Source organism: Polistes canadensis, unplaced genomic scaffold (assembly GCF_001313835.1).
Source record: "Polistes canadensis isolate GaletaPanama2010 unplaced genomic scaffold, ASM131383v1 scaffold_113, whole genome shotgun sequence".
In the NCBI taxonomy this organism is placed as follows: Eukaryota; Metazoa; Arthropoda; class Insecta; order Hymenoptera; family Vespidae; genus Polistes; species Polistes canadensis.
In genome coordinates, this window is record NW_014569660.1 from 393,212 (window position 1) to 412,744 (window position 19,533).

Below are 19,533 nucleotides of genomic sequence, written 5' to 3' on the forward strand. Positions count from 1 at the left end.
GCCGAAACTTTTCAAAGAAATTGCAAAGATGCACTATTTACAGCATTGCATTCTCTGACATTTTCTGAACTTTTCATGCTAAATTTATAACTCGATATAATATTCTACACGTAGACAAAAGTGTGTACTTTAATTTAATACAAGTTTTATAAAAATCTATTTACTTTTAGTATAAAAAATATTTACCAAAACTTTTCAAAGAAATTGCAAAGATGCACAATTTACAGCATTGCATTCTCTGCCATTTTTTGAACTCTTGCAGATCAATTTATAACTCGATATGGTACTCTACGCGTAGACAAAAGAGTGTACTTTAATATAATATAAGTTTTTTCAAAATCTATTTACTTTTAGTATAAAAAATATTTACCAAAACTTTTCAAAGAATTAGCAAAGTGATACAATTTACAGCATTGCAATCTCTGATATTGTGTGATCCTATGGCTGCGTGTTTCTGTGTCTGAGAATATATTCTTTTCAACATTGTTTAAACAGTAATTTGTATATTCTGTAGAATATCAAAGTATTTTGTTCGATGACTAGGAAAATATGGAAGAATTTGTCAATTTTCGACTTCGTCTGTAGTCTCTTTGCTTTCATAGTAATGCTGAGGAATTACTAACAATGACTGATTTCTGGCTTCGACGGTAACATATACATCCATATTTATTTATGTTAAATATTATAACTGTATATGATACGAAACACCTGTTATTAAAATTGAAACATATATAATATTATTCCTTTTGTTTTTTTTTTTTTATATCATACACGATAATTAATATTATTTATTTATATATTACTGTTTTAAACTGTGTTCCATATTAGGAATACAGTTATCTCGTATATAAGGTAATAGGGATGATATCTCGTGGGAATAGGAATTCATGGAAGACACAACTAATGAGAATCTTTCTGGCTGCTGTCGTATATTGAAAAGTATTTCACTTAAGTTGAAAAGAACTTGGGAGCGTTCTGAATTCTTGGAAATTCAAAGAAGAAGTCTCGAAATTCCGTAAGCGAGTACGACCTTGAGAGAAAGAAAGAAAGAAAGAAAGAAAGAAAGAGGAGTCGGTGGAAGCTCTTCTCGAGAGCAAAGTTCCATGAAAGTTACGAGACAACCGGGTGAGGATTGAAGTGACAAGGGTAGGGGTTACGATGAATGAGGGAATGGGGAGGTGAAGAGAAAGATGAGCAAGAGGATGAGTAGATGATGGTGCTGATGGTGGTGGTAGAAGAGGAGTTCAGACCACGTTGAAGGTATATAAACTATATATATATATGTACATATATATTTACTATATATATATATATATTATATACCTCGGTCGTTGTATCGCTGCCCGGGACCGTGCCATGACCTCACCAACATATCGTACTAGTTTCGTGTTGAGCTAAGTTCGGAGAACGAGAACCATGAGAATGAGAGGGAGAGTATGATGGTGGAGTAGGAAGAGGTGGATGAGGATGAGGAGGAGGAGTAACAGAACAGAGTACCCCTCAACTTTTGCTATCTCCTCTCGTGTTTCATCAAGCTCACGTTCGTTCGCATTTCTCATTGCAGGTCTACCCTCTTTCTCATTTCTATCCAAGATTCTTAACTTCAGATAAAATACTAAACTATCGATCGTGTCAATAAGTCAAGCACGAGACGACACGACTATTATCACGATTATTTCGTCCACTTTTAATCTCGATCGATAATAAAAATGGAGGGTTAATATGGTAAAGGGTAGTAGTTAGTGATATTGGTGATGATAATTTGGTTATGATAAAAATAAACGAAAAATATTCTTAAATAGGCTAAAAGAGAGAGAGAGAGAGAGAGAGAGAGAGGATCGATTACATTATTACTCGTATTAAAAATAATCTATCTGATCAATTTCAAATGATTATAATTTAATTTTTAATCTATAATCTTTTTATATATATATATATATTTATATACCTGCCTTATCCCCATTTTTATCAATGAAAATCATCAATTTTATCTTATCGTATTTGAACTGACGTAAAATAACATATATATATATATATCACGTTGCTTGAAAATATGATATACTTACGACATAGTTGGAAATAATAGTAAAATAACGTAGTTAAATATACAGTAAGCATATATATATATATATATATATATAACACATGCAGAGAATATAACAGGAAACTCGCAACGAATGTCGAACTAGAAACGAGGTAAAGTCCTGGTATGCGTTTACTACCCCTCCACTTCCGCCCTTTCACCAAAGGGGATGGAATGCGTTTACCAGGATACGAGAGGTCTGGCTTGCACGTTGAATACGAAAAGAGAGAGAGAGAGAACGAAATAGAAGGGATAGGGGAGTGTAGAAAAGGGAGAGCATGACACCGGATAGGAATCGATAGTAACTTTGTGCGGACACAAAAGCTTCCACCCCCTCTTTTCAAGGGAGGGTGGAAACTCATCACATGGTATATATATATATACAGGTCATATATATATATGTACTTTATACATGGTTGGTTGAGAACGTGTGATGCGTTAGAATGAAAGAGACAAAGATTGGTTTCTATGTAGGGTACGTGAATATATATATATATATGTATGTGTATATGTGTGTGTGTGTACTTTAGCCCCGATCAAGGCCGTTGGTTCGCTCACCGCGACTGGGATCGACGTGATTCCAATTTACTCGGTTCCCTCTATCACCCCTCGTCCCCCCATCCCACCCCTTCCCCTTCCCCCAATCGAAATCCTTCTCACCAAACGATCGTTTCAATCCACGTGCCAAATTCCACGCGTACGGAAAGAGAAAGAAAGAGATTCGTTCGTACGATTATTATAACCGGTTGCGAATAGTGTGAGGTCATGTCGTTGAATGCTACATGCACACATACATACATATATATATATATATATATATATATACACAGGCCCGTGCAAGCAAATGCATACAAGGAAAGGGGGAAAAAAAAAGAACTATGGATGTAACGCCAAACGCGTAATATACTTGTGTAAATATTAATCTTTCATATCTTACCTATATATTCCCCCCTACCCCCACCCCCCCGAACGTTATCGTTGTCTCTTCTCATCCTAGTCGTCGTAGTCGTCGTTGTTCCCCGTGTTATTTGTTGTGTTGTATATTTGATTGATTCACGTAAGAGATTATTCTACGCGTAACAACACAACATAACAGCAAACCGAAATAGCGTGTGTGTGTGTGTGTGTGTGTGTGGGAATAAAATAAAAAAAACCGGTTTTATTTTTCGCGATAGGATTGACGTATGAATTGCTATGCAATAACATAAGTCGCGTTTATTTTATTAGGATAAAAATATATATTAAAAAAAAGATTAGTATATCGAAAATCTTTCAATCGATATATATATATATTCTATAAAAATTCTCTCAATTTTATATTGATAGGAATGATTTTCGGAGGAAAGAAAATTTGACGTTAACTAACTTAAATAGGATGAATTTTCAAATGATGCATATCCCAAATTCAAATTTGTCTCTTGAACACAAATAACAGGTGACGTATAATAGATGAATATATAAACACACATATAAATAAATATTATATATGAATATATATATATATTATATATATGGGGGAAGAGAAAAATCATTGTCGGCTTGATCAAAAAGTGTATCGGATTTCGAGACTGAAGTATATATCGCTATTTGGAGAAACGATCCGGATAAGGCAAGCAACAGCAGCAGCTCTTACAAGAGAGCCCCACTCGTGTACAGATCTCTGTCCTTGAATACGAAGGAGGATTAAGTTTGTGTATGTTTGTCTGCTGTATGCAAGTATTATAAACGCGCACGCGCGCGCGCGCGAGTACTCGGATAAAATTGTATTTGTGTGCGCCGCGTGTGTCATACGCGTTCACGCACCGTGGGACGACGTTACAACTTATATACGATATCCTGTTCTGTTTAGTATATACCTCAAACACGCACATACATATATATATATATATACGTAGTTGCATACATAACGCACATATACATACATACGTTTAGCATGAACACACGTCTTTCTATGTGTTTGCTTGCTTGGTCGTAACGCATGTAAGCAGAATGCAAACAGCTGCCGGGAATGCGGGAGACAGCAGGCACTCGAAACGAACATTAATGTCCCTCTTCGGCCATGTTACATAAACCAAGTGGACTTTTCTCTCCGACTATCTGTTCCGTCGTCTTTCACATTTTTTGACCAATTCGTTTACGACGACCATTAAAAGCCAATTGTATATAGAAATCAAAAATAGTAATAAGATAATGCGAAAAATAAAATGATTTTGTAGGTTTCCAAATTTGTCGTTGTTAAACAAAATTACATTCAAATGCTAATCTGCTGTTATATTTGTCGATAGTATTCATTGTTTGATTGAATATACTTAAAGGAACGTATCTTGTTACATTTAATCGGTAAACCGTTAACTCGCTTTCAAAGTTTTATTCTTAGAGTTATTTTATTGATATTCTCGCGTAGTTATCAAAGATGGCCGTCGTGTTTTATTTTTCGCTAAAAATATTGCTATATTATAGATATATATGTATGTGTGTATACTTGCTTTTACGTCACGTGAACTAGTAGCTCAAAGTTTATTGGCCGTAAGCCTTAAACGGGTAATACAAAGAAAAACATACATTCTATTTATCTTTATCTTTATATTTTTCTCTTCTTTTTTTTCTATGTATCTTTCAAGAGGGAAAGAGAGAAATGTTATCATCGCGTATAACATTTTCCATTCGAACGTTACGTCAGTCAGTCATCGTCGTAGTCATAGTAGTCGTCGTCGTTCGTGTAATCGAACACGATAAGCAAATGAAAGATAGATCGAGGATGTTTGTACGTATGTATATGTGTGCGTATATATATATATATATACGTGCAAAAGCCAAACGCTAATATGCTCAGCGAAATGAAATTATTATTCGCTTAGTTGCCGTCAGGCAAAGCGATTATTGCGTAGACATTTTGCTGCGTGTACCGCACGTGTGTCGCATGTTTTCGCGCGCGTCCCGTCGGCCGTCACCATTAACTGTCCGCTTGGTTGTTCGCGAAATTGCCGCTAGCGATGGCAGCGCCATAGCCGCCATGATACCCCAGGCATGGCCACGTCGCGCTGTTTTATACTCAAGTGACTAATCGCTTACGAATCGCGTTAAAACGTTCGAGTTATCACGCGACACAGCTTATATACTTCATTACAATGCGAAATTTTATCGACTTTCCTATCATCATTATTTTTTTCTTCTCTTTTTTTTTCTTTTTTTTTCTTTTATTATAACCTTGACGAATAAGCGCTATTTTTAATTTGTACTTCAATACTTGTTGGAATTTAAAACATTTGTTGTTTTTTTTCTACCACATTTGTCTTATATCTCTTTAAATATTATAATTTATTTAACTTGACGGGGATCTATAATGCTAGTTATAGATTATACATTGAAAAATGATTGATATTCGTATAAGTTTGTTTTTTGTTTTTTTTTTTTTTCTTTTTTATCTAGACAAATGTAAAGTCTGCGTTCTATTTGCAATAATTATTTTCATTATTATCAAACAATGGAGCATAGACAAAACATTTGAATATTTATAATGTACGTTATATTTTCGATACAATAGTGGAAAAGGAAATAGTATGAACTTTTGTAAATGAATAAATATAAAAATAGTCTTGCTTTTGAATAAATTAATTGTTAATTAGATTTTAACGCGTGTTAAAAAATCAATAGAATTATTAATTGCAATGTTAGATTTGAATTATCGTCTAGCGAATTCACTCAAGGATCATAAATTTCTGTTCTGTTTTCGTACCTGTCAACAGGTTCGGGATACCTACCTGCTAAACGCAACAAAGATTATCCCTAATCCTTTTGCGGCTACCGTTGATACTTTTGACCAGTATTTCTAAACCTTTTAGTCGTGCTGCCCGAATAGTAGACTTCTCTTTTTTTTTAAACGCGACTTAAATGAACACAATGAAAAATATTCTAAGAAAAATCCTGAAGGTTTAAAACAATGGATTACATTTTTTTGTAAACATTACTACAACGAATTCTTACAAATTGATTATTTTTTCTTAATTTAAGATAAATACAATATAAGATCATCCACATTTTTGTTTTCTTCAAGATAAAAACTTATCAAGTTAATTAGTTAACAAAATAATCATAATCATTTACGTTCTTCTGTAAACCGTAAATAGAAATAAATTCAATCGAATAAAATGATCTTAGGAATGATAGGAAGAAAACAGGTTGCTCTTGAATCGATCGGTAAAGGTAAAGACACTCGGCATCAAAGTTTGCTTGTCTCGAAGTACGAAGTTGTACGAGGTCAAAGAGAGAGAGAGAGAGAGAGTAGTATGAAAACTTCCAAGCGCGTGTATTCAGTCGAACAAGAGACATAGCTCGCAGTAATTTCCCGTTAGGAGAAAAAAAAAGAAAAGAAAAAAAAAAAAAAAGAGTAGAAATATAAGCGGTACCACTCTTTCTCTTCCATCGTCAGTAGAGACGAAATTGTCAAGTTCTGCGTATCATCCAAACATCCAAACGTGTGTTGAAACTTTTCTGATGTTATCACAGAACTGACGGGATTATTATACGTGCNGAGAGAGAGAGAGTAGTATGAAAACTTCCAAGCGCGTGTATTCAGTCGAACAAGAGACATAGCTCGCAGTAATTTCCCGTTAGGAGAAAAAAAAAAAAAAAAAAAAAAAAAAAAAAAAAAAAAAAAAAAAAGGAAAAGAAATATAAGCGATTCTAGAATGATGAATAAATCCCATGTTCTTGCGAAATTGTCAAGTTCTGCGTATCATCCAAACATCCAAACGTGTGTTGAAACTTTTCTGATGTTATCACAGAACTGACGGGATTATTATACGTGCGTGCAACTCCCACGTTTATATCTCCTATACTATATATTTGCGATTAAAATCACTTGATACCTAGTTAAAGCATTGCCCGTGGAAAACAATCATTTCCCCAGTGTGTTACACAACTACTACTAAGAAATCAAACAATCAAATAAGAGAATTCTAAAAAAGAGATAGAGATCATACATTAGTATTAATATAAGAACGTGTAAATCTAATTTCGCGGAAAAGATGTACCAGTTGATCGGGAGGTACAAAAACAATCCACGGTTTTTCCGTTCTCGCTTGGTAAAAGGGATCAAGGCCAAAGGTAGAAAACTGTAGGAGTTGATACCAATGAGTGAATGGTTCCAATGATCTTCGGTTACCGGTTACAGGGGAACGGTGGGGTGGGGTGGGGGGGGGAGGATAGGAATAGGGGACGACGGCGGGTTGGATTTCAATAGAAACGAGAAAAAGGACAAATGTTGAAAAGATGAAAAAACCGGAGCACTTCAAGCAACGATGTATTCTATATAGGTTTAGGTAGAAACAGGGTAGCTGTGAGTAGGTAATGCAAGGCAAAGCACAGGGAACAGCCAACCAAGCAAGCGGGAATACGCGCGAGCACGTGTGCGTGAATGCAGAGGGAATTTTTTTGTGCCAACCAGCAGGCAGAGGCAGAGGCAGAGGCAGAGGTAGAACGTAGAGGAAAGTGCAGAATACAGAGACAGGGCCGGGAGTAATCGTGCCTCGAGACTCGAGCGTTCGTTCGTTCGTTCGTTGGGTTCGTTCGTTCGTTGGTTCGCTCGTTCGCCTCGGTCACGGGTGGTGATGGTGTGTGGTGTGGTGTGGTATGGTATGGAATGGAATGGTGGTGGGGGGAGAGCTGCATCGCTGTTCGGGGTCGGAGCAAACGAATGAGAGTGAGCAAGTGAGATAGAGGTAGTGAAAAGCCGGCGGCAGCGGCGGCGGAGTCGAAGCGGATCGGAGCGGGTTGAAGTGGGAGAGAAGAACGGGTCGTTTGGGTGTCGGCGGTGGGTAGATTGTCAATAGTGGGGGTAGTCTGGCTCGAGCAACGACGCGTCCTAAGGGTGGGGGGCAATTCTCCTGACTACCGCAGTAGAGTAGCGGCCTTCGACGCGATCTGATCTTGGTTCTCTTCGAGAAAGTGTGCGCCCGCGCACGCACTCAAACATACAATCGAACACACACCATACACTCACATTTATATATCATATATATATATATATATATTTAAAGCCGTCCTATACTCTCCCCTAAATACGGTGCTGCGCCGAGAACTTAACGCACTGCGCAGGCCACTTTTCTCTTCTATCTATCCTCTCCTCACAGCTTTTTACCCGTTCGTCTGATCATCTCGACCATAATGCCGGGCATTTCTCTTTGTACATTACTTCGTATCAACCAAAACTCTTGATATTCTCTATCCAACAAAGACAAATAAACTAATAACGGGGGTGGTATCCCTTGGTTGCTGGTGATCAACGTGTAATTAATTGGAAAACCGAGTCGGGATTTTTATCGGGGGTGGTCTGTCATTAATTATTATCTACCCCAACGACCTCTTTTGTTTAAAATTGGACAACGGTGAACGGATTTACAGTGAAATCAATCAGTGAATCAGTTTTTCAATTATACCCACCATCTTACACACTTATTTCTCTTTTTTTAAGTTTTTTTAATTTAATATACGATATAATATTATTATTGTGAAGTGGAATTTACATTAAATACTTTATTTCATTTCGCAACATTTTATCTCTCGAGGATACAAATTTTCTTGAAGTTTTCGTCGTCGTTGTTGTTGTTGCTTGATTGGTTAATTGTTATCTGACACACCTCGGGGTGTCAGCGAAAACGAAAGGGTTACCCCCTTTTTTTTCTACTTTGCGTATATCCCTTGTGTTTTGTGCGTACGTGTGGAATTAAAAAAAAAAAAGAAAAAGAAAAGGCTGGATCACGAGGAAGAAGAAAAGTGAAGAAGGAAGGAAGGAAGGAAGGAAGGAAATAGTGGTGCATAATTCGTGGCGCGAAAGGAAAAGAAAAAAAAAAAGAACACACACACACACACACACATACAAGAGAGAAAGAAGTCAAGTTGGCGAGACACTGAGGGTGACAAGAGAAAAAGAAAGAGTATAACGTGTACGTGTATTATTTGTGTGCATGTACGTGAGCCCGATAGAGAGAAAGAGAGAGAGTGAGAGAGAGAGAGAGAGAGAGAGAGAGAAGCCAGGGGAGATCGACCATTGTTCGTCGGTCGATCGACGACTAGCAGGAGTCGCTTCGTACAAACTCGGCAATCTTCGTGTCTGATCGTCGACGCGTATAGCTCTCTTCTCTCCTGCTGCATGCCGTGCAGATCTCTCCAAGTGTCGTCGCACGCAGTATAGTAAGCGCGGATGGGTCAACCCCAGTGAGAAAAGAAGAAGAAGAAGAAGTTTCCTCAGTTTTTGAAACTTGTGTGCAAACGGGGGTTTGGTTACGAATCATTGTCGATTGATTTTATTCAGCAGTGTTCAAAAGGAATACTTAGTATTACTTAATCGCATACACCCCACTTGTCTGTCCTTAGTTAAATCATCTTATTTAATCGAAGGTGTCAACTTTAAGAGGGTTTTTCTCCTATTTTTTCTTTTCTTCTTTTATCATCTTTTTGGTGTACCTCTTTTTATTGTGTGTGCGTGTGTGTGTATGTGTGTACCCCTCACACTCCACCCGGCGACGGCCATCTATCTATCTATTGTGTTGAACCCATGTGTGCGCGATTAATAACAGGCATTTAAATTTCAAGAGAAAAATCTAATAATAATAATAATAATAATACTAGTGTTTTAATATGAGAAAAATTCGAGACGGTTCGTATTAATAAGAACCGTCTCGAGAGATGAACCTTCGGGTTAATGCGAAATCTATTGGGATTCGTAAGATGATGACGAAGAATGTTAATAAGAAGGGCTCGGTGAAAATAACGAAGAAGACGAGGAACCCATGGAAAATTATTAACGGTATAAACATTAAAGTGACGGGAGATAAAAGTGATAAAAGATTTGGAGTAACTGCAGTATCAATACCAGCAGTAGCAGTAGCAGCAGCAACAACAACAGCAGCAGCTAAAGCTACGATTAAAACGATAACGAACAAGACTAAAAAGATAGAATACGTTAAAGCAGCATGCCACCGGTGTTAGGAGGCGCGGCAATGGCGGTCCTTCCGGTAAGCCCGCAAACGGCTACGCAGGGTAACCCGCACCACCATCACGGTCATCACGTACACCAAGGGCAAACGCAGGTTTTGATAGCGGCCGCCGGTGCAGGCACGCAGGCTCAGCCGCAGCTGCTTTATCAACCATATAATCTAATGCCGGCGACTGGTTCGCCGTCGCATCAACCACCCTTTCAACAACATCATCACCAATATCAGCAACATCATCATCAACAACAGCAACAACAACACCAAGCCCAACAACAACAGCAACAGCAAGCCCAACAACAACAGCAACATTCACCACCTCCACCAGCTCAACAGCATCAACAACAGCATCAACAACAGCATCAACAACAGCAACAACATCATCCAGGTGCCGCCCAACAACAACAACAACAGACCAGTTTTCTTCCTAACGAAGTTGGAAACGCTATAACTACCGCTGCCTTGGCCTTGTAAGTTTTTATCCCTAAAACCACAAATTTTTATCTTCCACTCTCCCCCACTCACCCCGTACGGTAAGAAAAAAGATTACTTCGTTAAAGGTTATCGCTACTACTCCTCCAATCATCTTCTCTTGCTTGTGCATAAATACGTGCATCTGTCTATGTAATATCACCAAGTTTTATTCACTTACTTCACAAACTTCTCGAGATTGGACAAATCTCGTTCTGTAGTTTTTTTCTCTTAACCTTGACTCAAGGTCATCGTCAATCCATGCGTTATATTACTCGCTCCAATTCATTCCCTTAATTTTTCGAGGAAAAAACAAGCAAAAATTGATCAGATTCTATATGGGTTTACAAAATAAACGCGTAAAATCATTCCTAAAACAATTTTAGTTAACAAGGTCGACCGACCACATTTTTAGAATAAATAATCTTAATATGTACACGCGTATCCTTTGTTTTTTTTTTTTTTTCTTCTTTTTTTGTTTTTTATCACACCTGTCATCCGAAAGACATTCTTTTTCTGAAAGCTCGTTAACACTTCAACCGTACAGATATAATACGCGTATTGAATTTTTTTTTCCTCCCCCAGGCCCCCAGCCCCCTTCCCCTCTCCCTTCCCCCTTCCCCCTTTTCCTTTCCTGCGGATATTCATAACTCTAAGCGATACGTTAGCTATCTCGTCGTTCCAACGTAAGTGGACACCTTTACGCGGTCAGAATGAGTCGGAGCACAACCGAGACTGGATCTTCGCAAAACTGGTTTTCTTCTTGGGTAAAGGTTGCGCAACTGGTCTGGCCTCTCTCTCTCTCTTTTTCTTTATTTATTTTTCTTTCTTTCTTTCTCATTCTTTCATGAATACTTTAATCGTCTGAAATTCGTTCGAGATTTAATTACCTCGCACAAGCAGCTAACCTGTCCTTGTCGTTAGTTTCAATGAAATTGTTCAATCGTACAACAGCAATTACTACTATGTAAAATCTGACGATTTCATTTAAGAGAATAACAAAAAAAAAAGAAGAAAAACTAATAATAAGAATATAAGAAGAAGTAGAGAAGTAGAAGTGAATCTTCTGAACAGAGTCAGAGATAAGATTTAAACGATGAGTTTGGAAAGATCGTCGTTACCCTTGGTAATAAGTTAGAAGTTACGACAAGTATTACCATAAATATGATAATCGTATTCGGAAATCGACCTCCATTTCAACTAACCGCACCGTATTTATGATAATTTTGATCGTAGATAAGTCCCAATACGCGTTATTCTCTGGTAGATCTGCTGCTGCTGCTGCTGCTGTTATATTGCTGTCTTTCTTTAACGTATCCTGAAATATTGTTGCCCCCTTTCGAAAAACGGAACCAAATTTAACGATCTCTAAGCGTGCTGACTCGACTACTGCTACATTCATTCCCCCCCGTTCAATATCATCTCGTTTCTTTATCGAGATAGGTGTGTTTCTTTTTCTAATTCATAAGAAAAAGAAAAAAAAAAGAGCAAACCCAATAAAGAGAAAGCAAATAATTCTTGACGTCGGGTGCACTTGTATGAAACAAGTTTTTCCGTTTAATCGATCCGAACTCGATGAAATATTTTCTTTTTTTTTTTTTGGTTTTTTTTCCTGAGATAGTATAGACGATCGAAATAATCAGAAACTGGTCCAACTAATAAATTATTCTCAAATATATCACACACACACACACACTCCATTTGAATAAAAATAACCTTTCCTTTTCGTGCGTTACTCGTGTGACCCCTCTCCTCCTCCTCCCCTCTTCGTTTCCACGAATCTATCCAATCCAGTTTTTCGATTAGACTCGAGATTATGTAAATACATATCGATCTAGAAAACTTTCGAGGAAGTAAGTTAGCAAATCGAATGAATTATCTATCTCGTGATACATATGAAAACAAAAAAATCATAGTTCAACTAATTAGAAACGTAATAATATCAAAGACCAATTGATCAATCAAAAAGAAAACCCCCGTTCCCCATCGATATAAAAAGAACAGCGAGCCTAAAAGGAAGAAAACTTGTTTAAATGTCTTCCCCTTAACATAAAAAAAAAAGAACAAACTTCAATCCTCCCACACATCTGTCAGCAAAACAATTTCCCATCCTATTTTTTTTTTTTATTTACGCAAAAACGGAAGGAAGTAAAAAGAAAAAAAAAAAGAGAGAAATAAGATAAAATAGTAGCATAAACTGTAAGGATATATTATAATAGTTTAGACCCTTCGGGAAATGTAACAATGCGGTTTAATCGGGCGCCTGGTTCTTCGAAAGGCAACAGCTCCCTACTACTCTTCCCACTATTGGGGTGTATACTATTGGATCTAAGGAATGAACTATAACTATAGTTATAGGGTATAGGGATTGGCTAGCTGAGTGGGGATCATAGGATATAGAATCTAAGTATGGGATGGGTTCTGGTTTATGGGGTGGGCTCTATTCCTGACTGTGCTGGATGCTCGAGTTCTGGGTCTGATAGGAGGGTCCTGAAAAAAGTTTTTAAACTCCAGGAATCGTTCTCTCTCTCTCTCTCTCTTTCTCGTTTGCTCTTCCCTTTTGTTAAATTGGGTTCAGGTAGACAGAGAGAGAGAGAGAGAAATAACCAAAGTCCGCTACATTCTATGGAAACACACAAAGACTGGTCCCTTTGTTATTCAACAGGGTTTCTACCTGCTCTCTCTCTCTCACTCTATCACTCTTTCTCTTTCTGTTGCTTTACCGGTGTTGCTCGCGGAACAATGTAACGTTCCACCGAATAAAATCGGGATGTTGAGCAACGAAAGAGGGTGGAAATGAAAGAAAAAATAAAAGGTACGAGATATATATCTCGACTCTTGTATTACAAAAAGAAATAAGAGGAAATAAAATCTAAAGGAAGGTATAATTTCGCGGGACAAGTTTTGAAAGGAGAGATTGACTGATTTTCTCTCTATACTTCTCTGTTCCACGAGGTCGTTCAAGGTCGTTTATCGAGTTAATCGTTCTTGCAGATCGGTGTATACTGATATCATCTCATCGAGTATTTTAGATCGATCAATGAGCTCTACCAGTTATAAACGCTTTCAAATATATCTTTTTAATGACAGATTATCCAATATTTCAATCGACATATTCGACAATAACCTTTATTGTTATTTGATAATTACACTTTTCACGTAAGTTACGATCATACGATTTCAAGATTATTGTTAAGTGTATAAATTATATATATATATATTTGGGTTGATGCTGTTTTTAGAAATTATTTTATTTATCGTATCGTTGATTACGTGATTAAAGATAAACGCTATACACGACAAATGTTTCTACATTTTTAATTAAATGAATTAAATTCTTTCGATAAGAGAGAAATTCATTATGAAAACGTATTTGCTGCAAGTATATCTAAATATATGTTTGAAAAAAAAATATATATATATATATTCCTATCAATATATTATCTGCAAAATTATTGGACTCCATTTTATCGTACTTCGATGCGATAAGAAAACGTAAATTTCAAATGGAAGAGAAAAAAAAAATAAAAGAAAAAAAAAAAGATAATATAAAACGAGAGAAATAAACCCAACAGTGTTGTTCGTTTTATTGGCTCGTCAAAGATACTTTTCAACACTATAGAACAGTCGGTAACTGAGCACAGGATTGAGAGAAAGAAAGAAAGAAAGAAAGAAAGAAAGAAAGAGAGAGTTTATATTCGCAAAGCGCCCCTCATAAAGAGCGTTTATTTATGTACGTCGACGTAGTTGCCGCCATTTGCCGACGGACGTAAGCCTCGAGATTCAATCTTTGTCATAGACTACACAACGATCTTCTTCCGTCTAAATAAAATAAAATCAAATCAAATAAAATAAAAAAAATAAAATAAAAAGAAACTACAAAATTACTAACTAAAAATATTTCTTTATAAATAAAACCTATATAAAACAAACAAACAAACAAACAAAATTTACTAACGATAATATAAAATTAAACCAACGGAGGATTTCTCTTTGAAAAGAAAAAGAATAAGAAAAAGAAAAGAAAATAAGAAAAATTATCCAATTAAATACCCAAAGTTTTTCGAAATAGCCGACAGGCGGCGCTGCGTGTCCACACCACCGCCGCCATTTTTGTTCGAACGGTGCTTCTTCTTGCAATTTTCCCAACGGCCCGCGAAATTATTTGCAAGAATTGTGAGAAAGAGATAGGAAAAACTTGAAAGAAATAAGGAAGGAAAGAAAGAAAGAAAGAGCAAGCAAGCAAGCAAGCAAGCAAGCAAGCAAACAAGCAAGAAAGAGAAAGACGAAACTCTGGGGTTAGTCTCGAGCCTTGCAAATGGCTTCGCCGGTATATATCTGCTCGGTCATTGCGGTCGGCTTCTCTTTCTCGATTTATTGCCCTTCTCTCCTCCTCCTCCTCCTCCTCTCTCTGTCCCCCTGCCTCTCCCTTCTTCTTCTTCTTCCTTGCCCCTCTCTTTCTCTTTCTCTCCTCTTTCTTCTCTGGGAGCAGCGCTGAATCACAACCGCAAATATCCTCCTCCGGTAACTGGCTCTACCGGTTGCCGTCGCTATGTCGTGTCTCTTCGAGTCAAGAAGAAACGAAAGAGAGAAAAAGATAGAAAGAGAGAGAGAGAGAGAAGGAAGTAGATGTTTGCACGCGAGAAAGAGAGATAAAGTTAAAGGAAGGTAGTAGTATGGTGTATAGTAAATGGTACTGGTTGGTAGTGGGACTCTGGGTTGGTTGTGGTAGTATGATACGATAGTTTGTACTGATATTGGGTTTGTTTTTTTTCTTTTATTTTTTTTCTTATGATCATGATTTTAGGACTAGTATTATTTTATTGTGGTCTAGTTTTATCTTAGTGTTATTGGGGTACTGGGTTTCCTGATTAATGTTGATATTTTGAGAATATTACTATGATCTAATCGTTCCCCCAACTACTATTAGAAATATTATATTAATGATTTATAAATATATGATATATTGTAATTACCAATAGATTATATTCCTTTTTAATTAGTATATATCATTGTAACAGTTGAATTCTATTGATCATTGTAATGGTATTTATAATAATTAATGTTAGCAATGGGTGGGAAGAAAGTCTACGTAATTTTTACAATCGTCTAGTTGCACGCAACGTGCCTTACTAGAACTAAGACTAATACTAATACCAAAACCAAGACCAAGACAAGAACAAGGAGAACTATAAACGAAGATACGAAGAGACGACGAAGACGGGGCCACGATCTAGGTCAATAGAGAGGTTTCTCTCGCTTTGTCCTCCGTACGTATCTTTCCCTTGCGTAATCTATGAATTCATTAACGCGCGCCGTATCGCAAAACGGACTGCGAATAATCGAGCTCCTCTACCGTTGGTTGGTAGTTGGTTTCGTTGAAATCCTGCGTAACTTGAAGAATTTGAAGCCCCACGAGTTCTAAGACAGTCAACTGTTTCTTCGATTGTTTTCTATCTACTTCTCTTTTGTTTTTCTTTCACTAAAATCGATAACAAATGAATGCGAAATATGTGTTCGCGAATGTTAATCGTAATACTTCCCTTCGCGTTTGTTTTCAAAATCTATTGAAAAATCTGTTGAAAATTTTCAACAAACAAATTATTATTATTACATTTTAAAAAATGGATCCTCAAATGGGATTGTTTTATAGAAAAGTAATAAGAATAAATAACGTTGGCAGTAGTGAACGTTTAAATAACGCGTTGCGAACGTTAAACTCCGTATTCTGATACAAAATGGCTGCCCGGTACTTTCTCTAACGGCTCTTGCTCTTTCTCTCTCTCTCTCTCTCTCTTTTGATATTAATCGGCGCGTTACGCGACTAGTGTCTTCTTCTTCCTCTTCTTCTTCTTCTTCTTGTTCTACTACTTCTACTTGTTTGGCCGACCACCACGTGCATGCACGAACGTAATTTGTGCTGTTGTACTGTTCTTGCCTGGTTCCGTAGGTCTAACATGTGAAAGTAATTATCCACTTCGCGTTGATCCTTTTAAGAATTCACTCGCACGCGCATTTACACAATCCATAATAATGTATACCCCTCCCCCCCCCCCATACACGTATGATACATTCCACATATTAACAAAATATACATTTAAATATTCACACGTATATTTTATGCGTGTGTGTTATGATGATGATGATGATGATGATGATGATGGTAAAACTGACGTTACCAAGCATCACTTTTCTCAACATAAATTCTAAGAGAGACGAAACCACGACCTAGGAACAGTCACTGAACGGATCTTCGTTTCCTCCTCGAGTAATTACTTAGAGTAAGAGAGAGAGAGAGAGAGAAAACGTTACTTGATTCTCAAACCATCTGCCTGCCTTCTCACACACACACACACACACATATACATTTATACAGAAATATATGGTATCTCTCGACTCTCGAAACGTCGGCCTCGTGACTCGAGTCCGAAGGTCGAAGAAGTCATCCCTCTCTCTCTCTCTCTCTCTCTCTCTATATCTATTTATCTGTCCTATGTGTGTCTCAATATGCATGTGTGCCGTGTGTCTATCATTTGCTCTCACATTCCTCGCGCTAATATTTTCTTATCCGTCTCGATCGTTCCGCATTAACCAAACCCAAAAAAAATTCGATGGGATGAATCTGACGAAAATGAAATTTATCGAAGCTTTTTTTTTTTTTTTTTTTTTTTTCCTTATCTTTTTTTGGTATTATTTTTTTTTTTTCATCACCATCATCATTTATTTCTTATTCTTTTTTAATCTTATCAACGCGTTATCAGTTAAAAGAGAAAATGAAAGAGATAGAGAGAGAGAGACAGTTGCAGTGGGTCGTTGCGTTATCGCAAAAAATGCCTCTTCACCCCTTTCCCTTCCCCTCTCCACTTCATCTTTTTCTTCTTCTTCTTCTTCTTCTTCTTCTTTTCCATATCGGCTATCTTCAAACACACATCCGACTAAATAAAGCAACGTCCAATGTTGGTAACGTTGCTTCGTTGGTTGCCTGCGTTCAGTTGAGTTGAGTTGAGTTGGGTTGAGTTGGGTTTAAGAGAAAAAAATAAAAGCCGGTTTATACGCGTTCTCCTCCAACTCGTCGTACGACGGATACTCGTCGTATATATAACGAGAAGTCCGGCTTATCGTGAAACTCTCTTATAGCAATGCCATTGAAGAAACGGGTCATAAAACCGCTGTAGGCTGAGAACGTTCAATGTGTATATACGTCGTCATTTTCAGTGTTACACATGCACGCATTCTCATGCATATACACGTAATGTTTAGTTTATATCTATCCTTATTATTCTTATTCTTATTACTACCCCTCCCTACCCCCTACCCCTACCCCAAACCCCTATCCCTCTTTTGCTTCTGCTTCCTCTTCATCTTTTTTCATTTTTTTTCTTCTTTTTCTTCATTCCCCATTTACTTGAAACTTTTTCAACTGATAGATAGTTGCATGTTTATCTGTTGCAACTTATGAAAGAGAGAGAGAGAGATAGAGAGAGAGAGTTTATTTGTTCCGTTGATTCGGCGAACGAGTAACAACACGATTTCTATCTCGTCAACGTGAAATTATATAATCATACAACACAATTTATTACGATTTATATTCCTGTATTTTTCTTTTTTTTATCTATTACAAATTTTTCTCCAGGTATAACATATAACCTAAAAAAAAAAAAAATTCTTACGGATTTTCTATTTAAATGCGTGTGTCTGTGTACAATCGAATTCATTTACAATGAAATTCTTCGTTCCCCTGTTTTTTTTTTTGTTTTTTTTTTTCTTACAATTTATTTATTCGTTTAATTTTTATGTCCTACTGCGTATGCGTGTACTATTTGTACGCGTTCGTGTGATTTTTATTAAGATACAGATTAGCAAGGGGATATTCCAAATGCGAAATTATTTAACTCGGTGATCTGGTTTGGGATCTAAGCCAAGTTGGATTTCTCTGTCTTTCATCTTCCTCCTCGAATTCCGCGCGATCCATGCGAGCAGCAAAATGTTAGCTACAGGTATGAGATAGTGTGCGTTTTAAACGAGTTACGACTATACCCAATTACACATACCGTAGTAAAATCCATTTCTGTCTCTGTCTCTGTCTCTCTCTCTCTCTCTCTCTCCCTCGCATACGAGTTTTATTTTCATTTCATTATTAACTTCATTTTTATTCTTTTCTTTTTCTTTTTCTTTTCTACACAGTCTCGCGCGTGATATTTTTATATCTTATCTTCGTTGATCTTACAACCATAATTTGATCTTCTTTTTTTTTTTTTTCTATTTATTTATTTTTATCTCAAACGTATATTATCTGTATTTTATTAGAGATTTCAGTTTTAAACGCGTTAAGATTATAAAATGAATTTCGGTTTGATTTTATCGTATTCAATTGTTTTCTAATTTCAAAATGGCCGACATTCTCTCTACCATACTCGAAATCTTAATATCTTAATATCTTAAATATGTTTGTTGTGTTCACTATAGGAAGATAGTTATTTTTTTTTTCTTTTTTTTCTTTTTTTTGTTTCTAATTCGAACAATTATCGTGAGTATTACTCTATCCGGACAAAAACAAAGTATGTATATGTCTCTTGATAAATTTACAACGTTCCAACACTGTCTTTGAAAGACAATAGGAATATTGTTCACACGTATGTGCGCGCCGCGTCGTGTGTTTATATGTGAAAGAGAGAGTGAGAAGTGATATGTAAGTGTATACCAACTTATATACTTAAGATGAACAATAAAAGCCTCCTTTTATTCTTAACGATTTCACTCTAACCAACACAAATGTTTAATTTAATAGTTCATAGTGATATTATACACATTGTTTGGAAATTCGTAAAAATTTCTACTCAAATTTGAACGTCAATGTTCTCAAATAACATTATAAATATATTAAACAATCGTTCCCCCCCCCCTTTAAAGTATTACAATGTTTCCTACAAGTTCGTTATTAACCTAACAATTTTCATTTATATATATTGCATAATTTATTGTTATATA

The 19,533-nt window shown here is 36.6% G+C and overlaps 1 protein-coding gene across 3 annotated transcripts in view; it reads left to right on the forward strand.

Moving 5' to 3' along the window:
• LOC106787737 (lysine-specific demethylase 3B) overlaps nucleotides 1-19,533 on the forward strand; it is a 90,829-nt gene that overhangs the window by 35,989 nt on the left and 35,307 nt on the right. The window contains exon 1 of one of the 3 annotated variants that reach the window (XM_014750357.1): nucleotides 7,338-10,544. The exons of the other annotated variants lie outside the window; for them this stretch is intronic. Coding sequence (XP_014605843.1) covers nucleotides 10,057-10,544 — 488 coding nt within the window. The 5' untranslated portion in view covers nucleotides 7,338-10,056. Of the gene's footprint in view, nucleotides 1-7,337; nucleotides 10,545-19,533 lie in introns of those variants that run through there. 3 annotated transcript variants of the gene reach the window in all.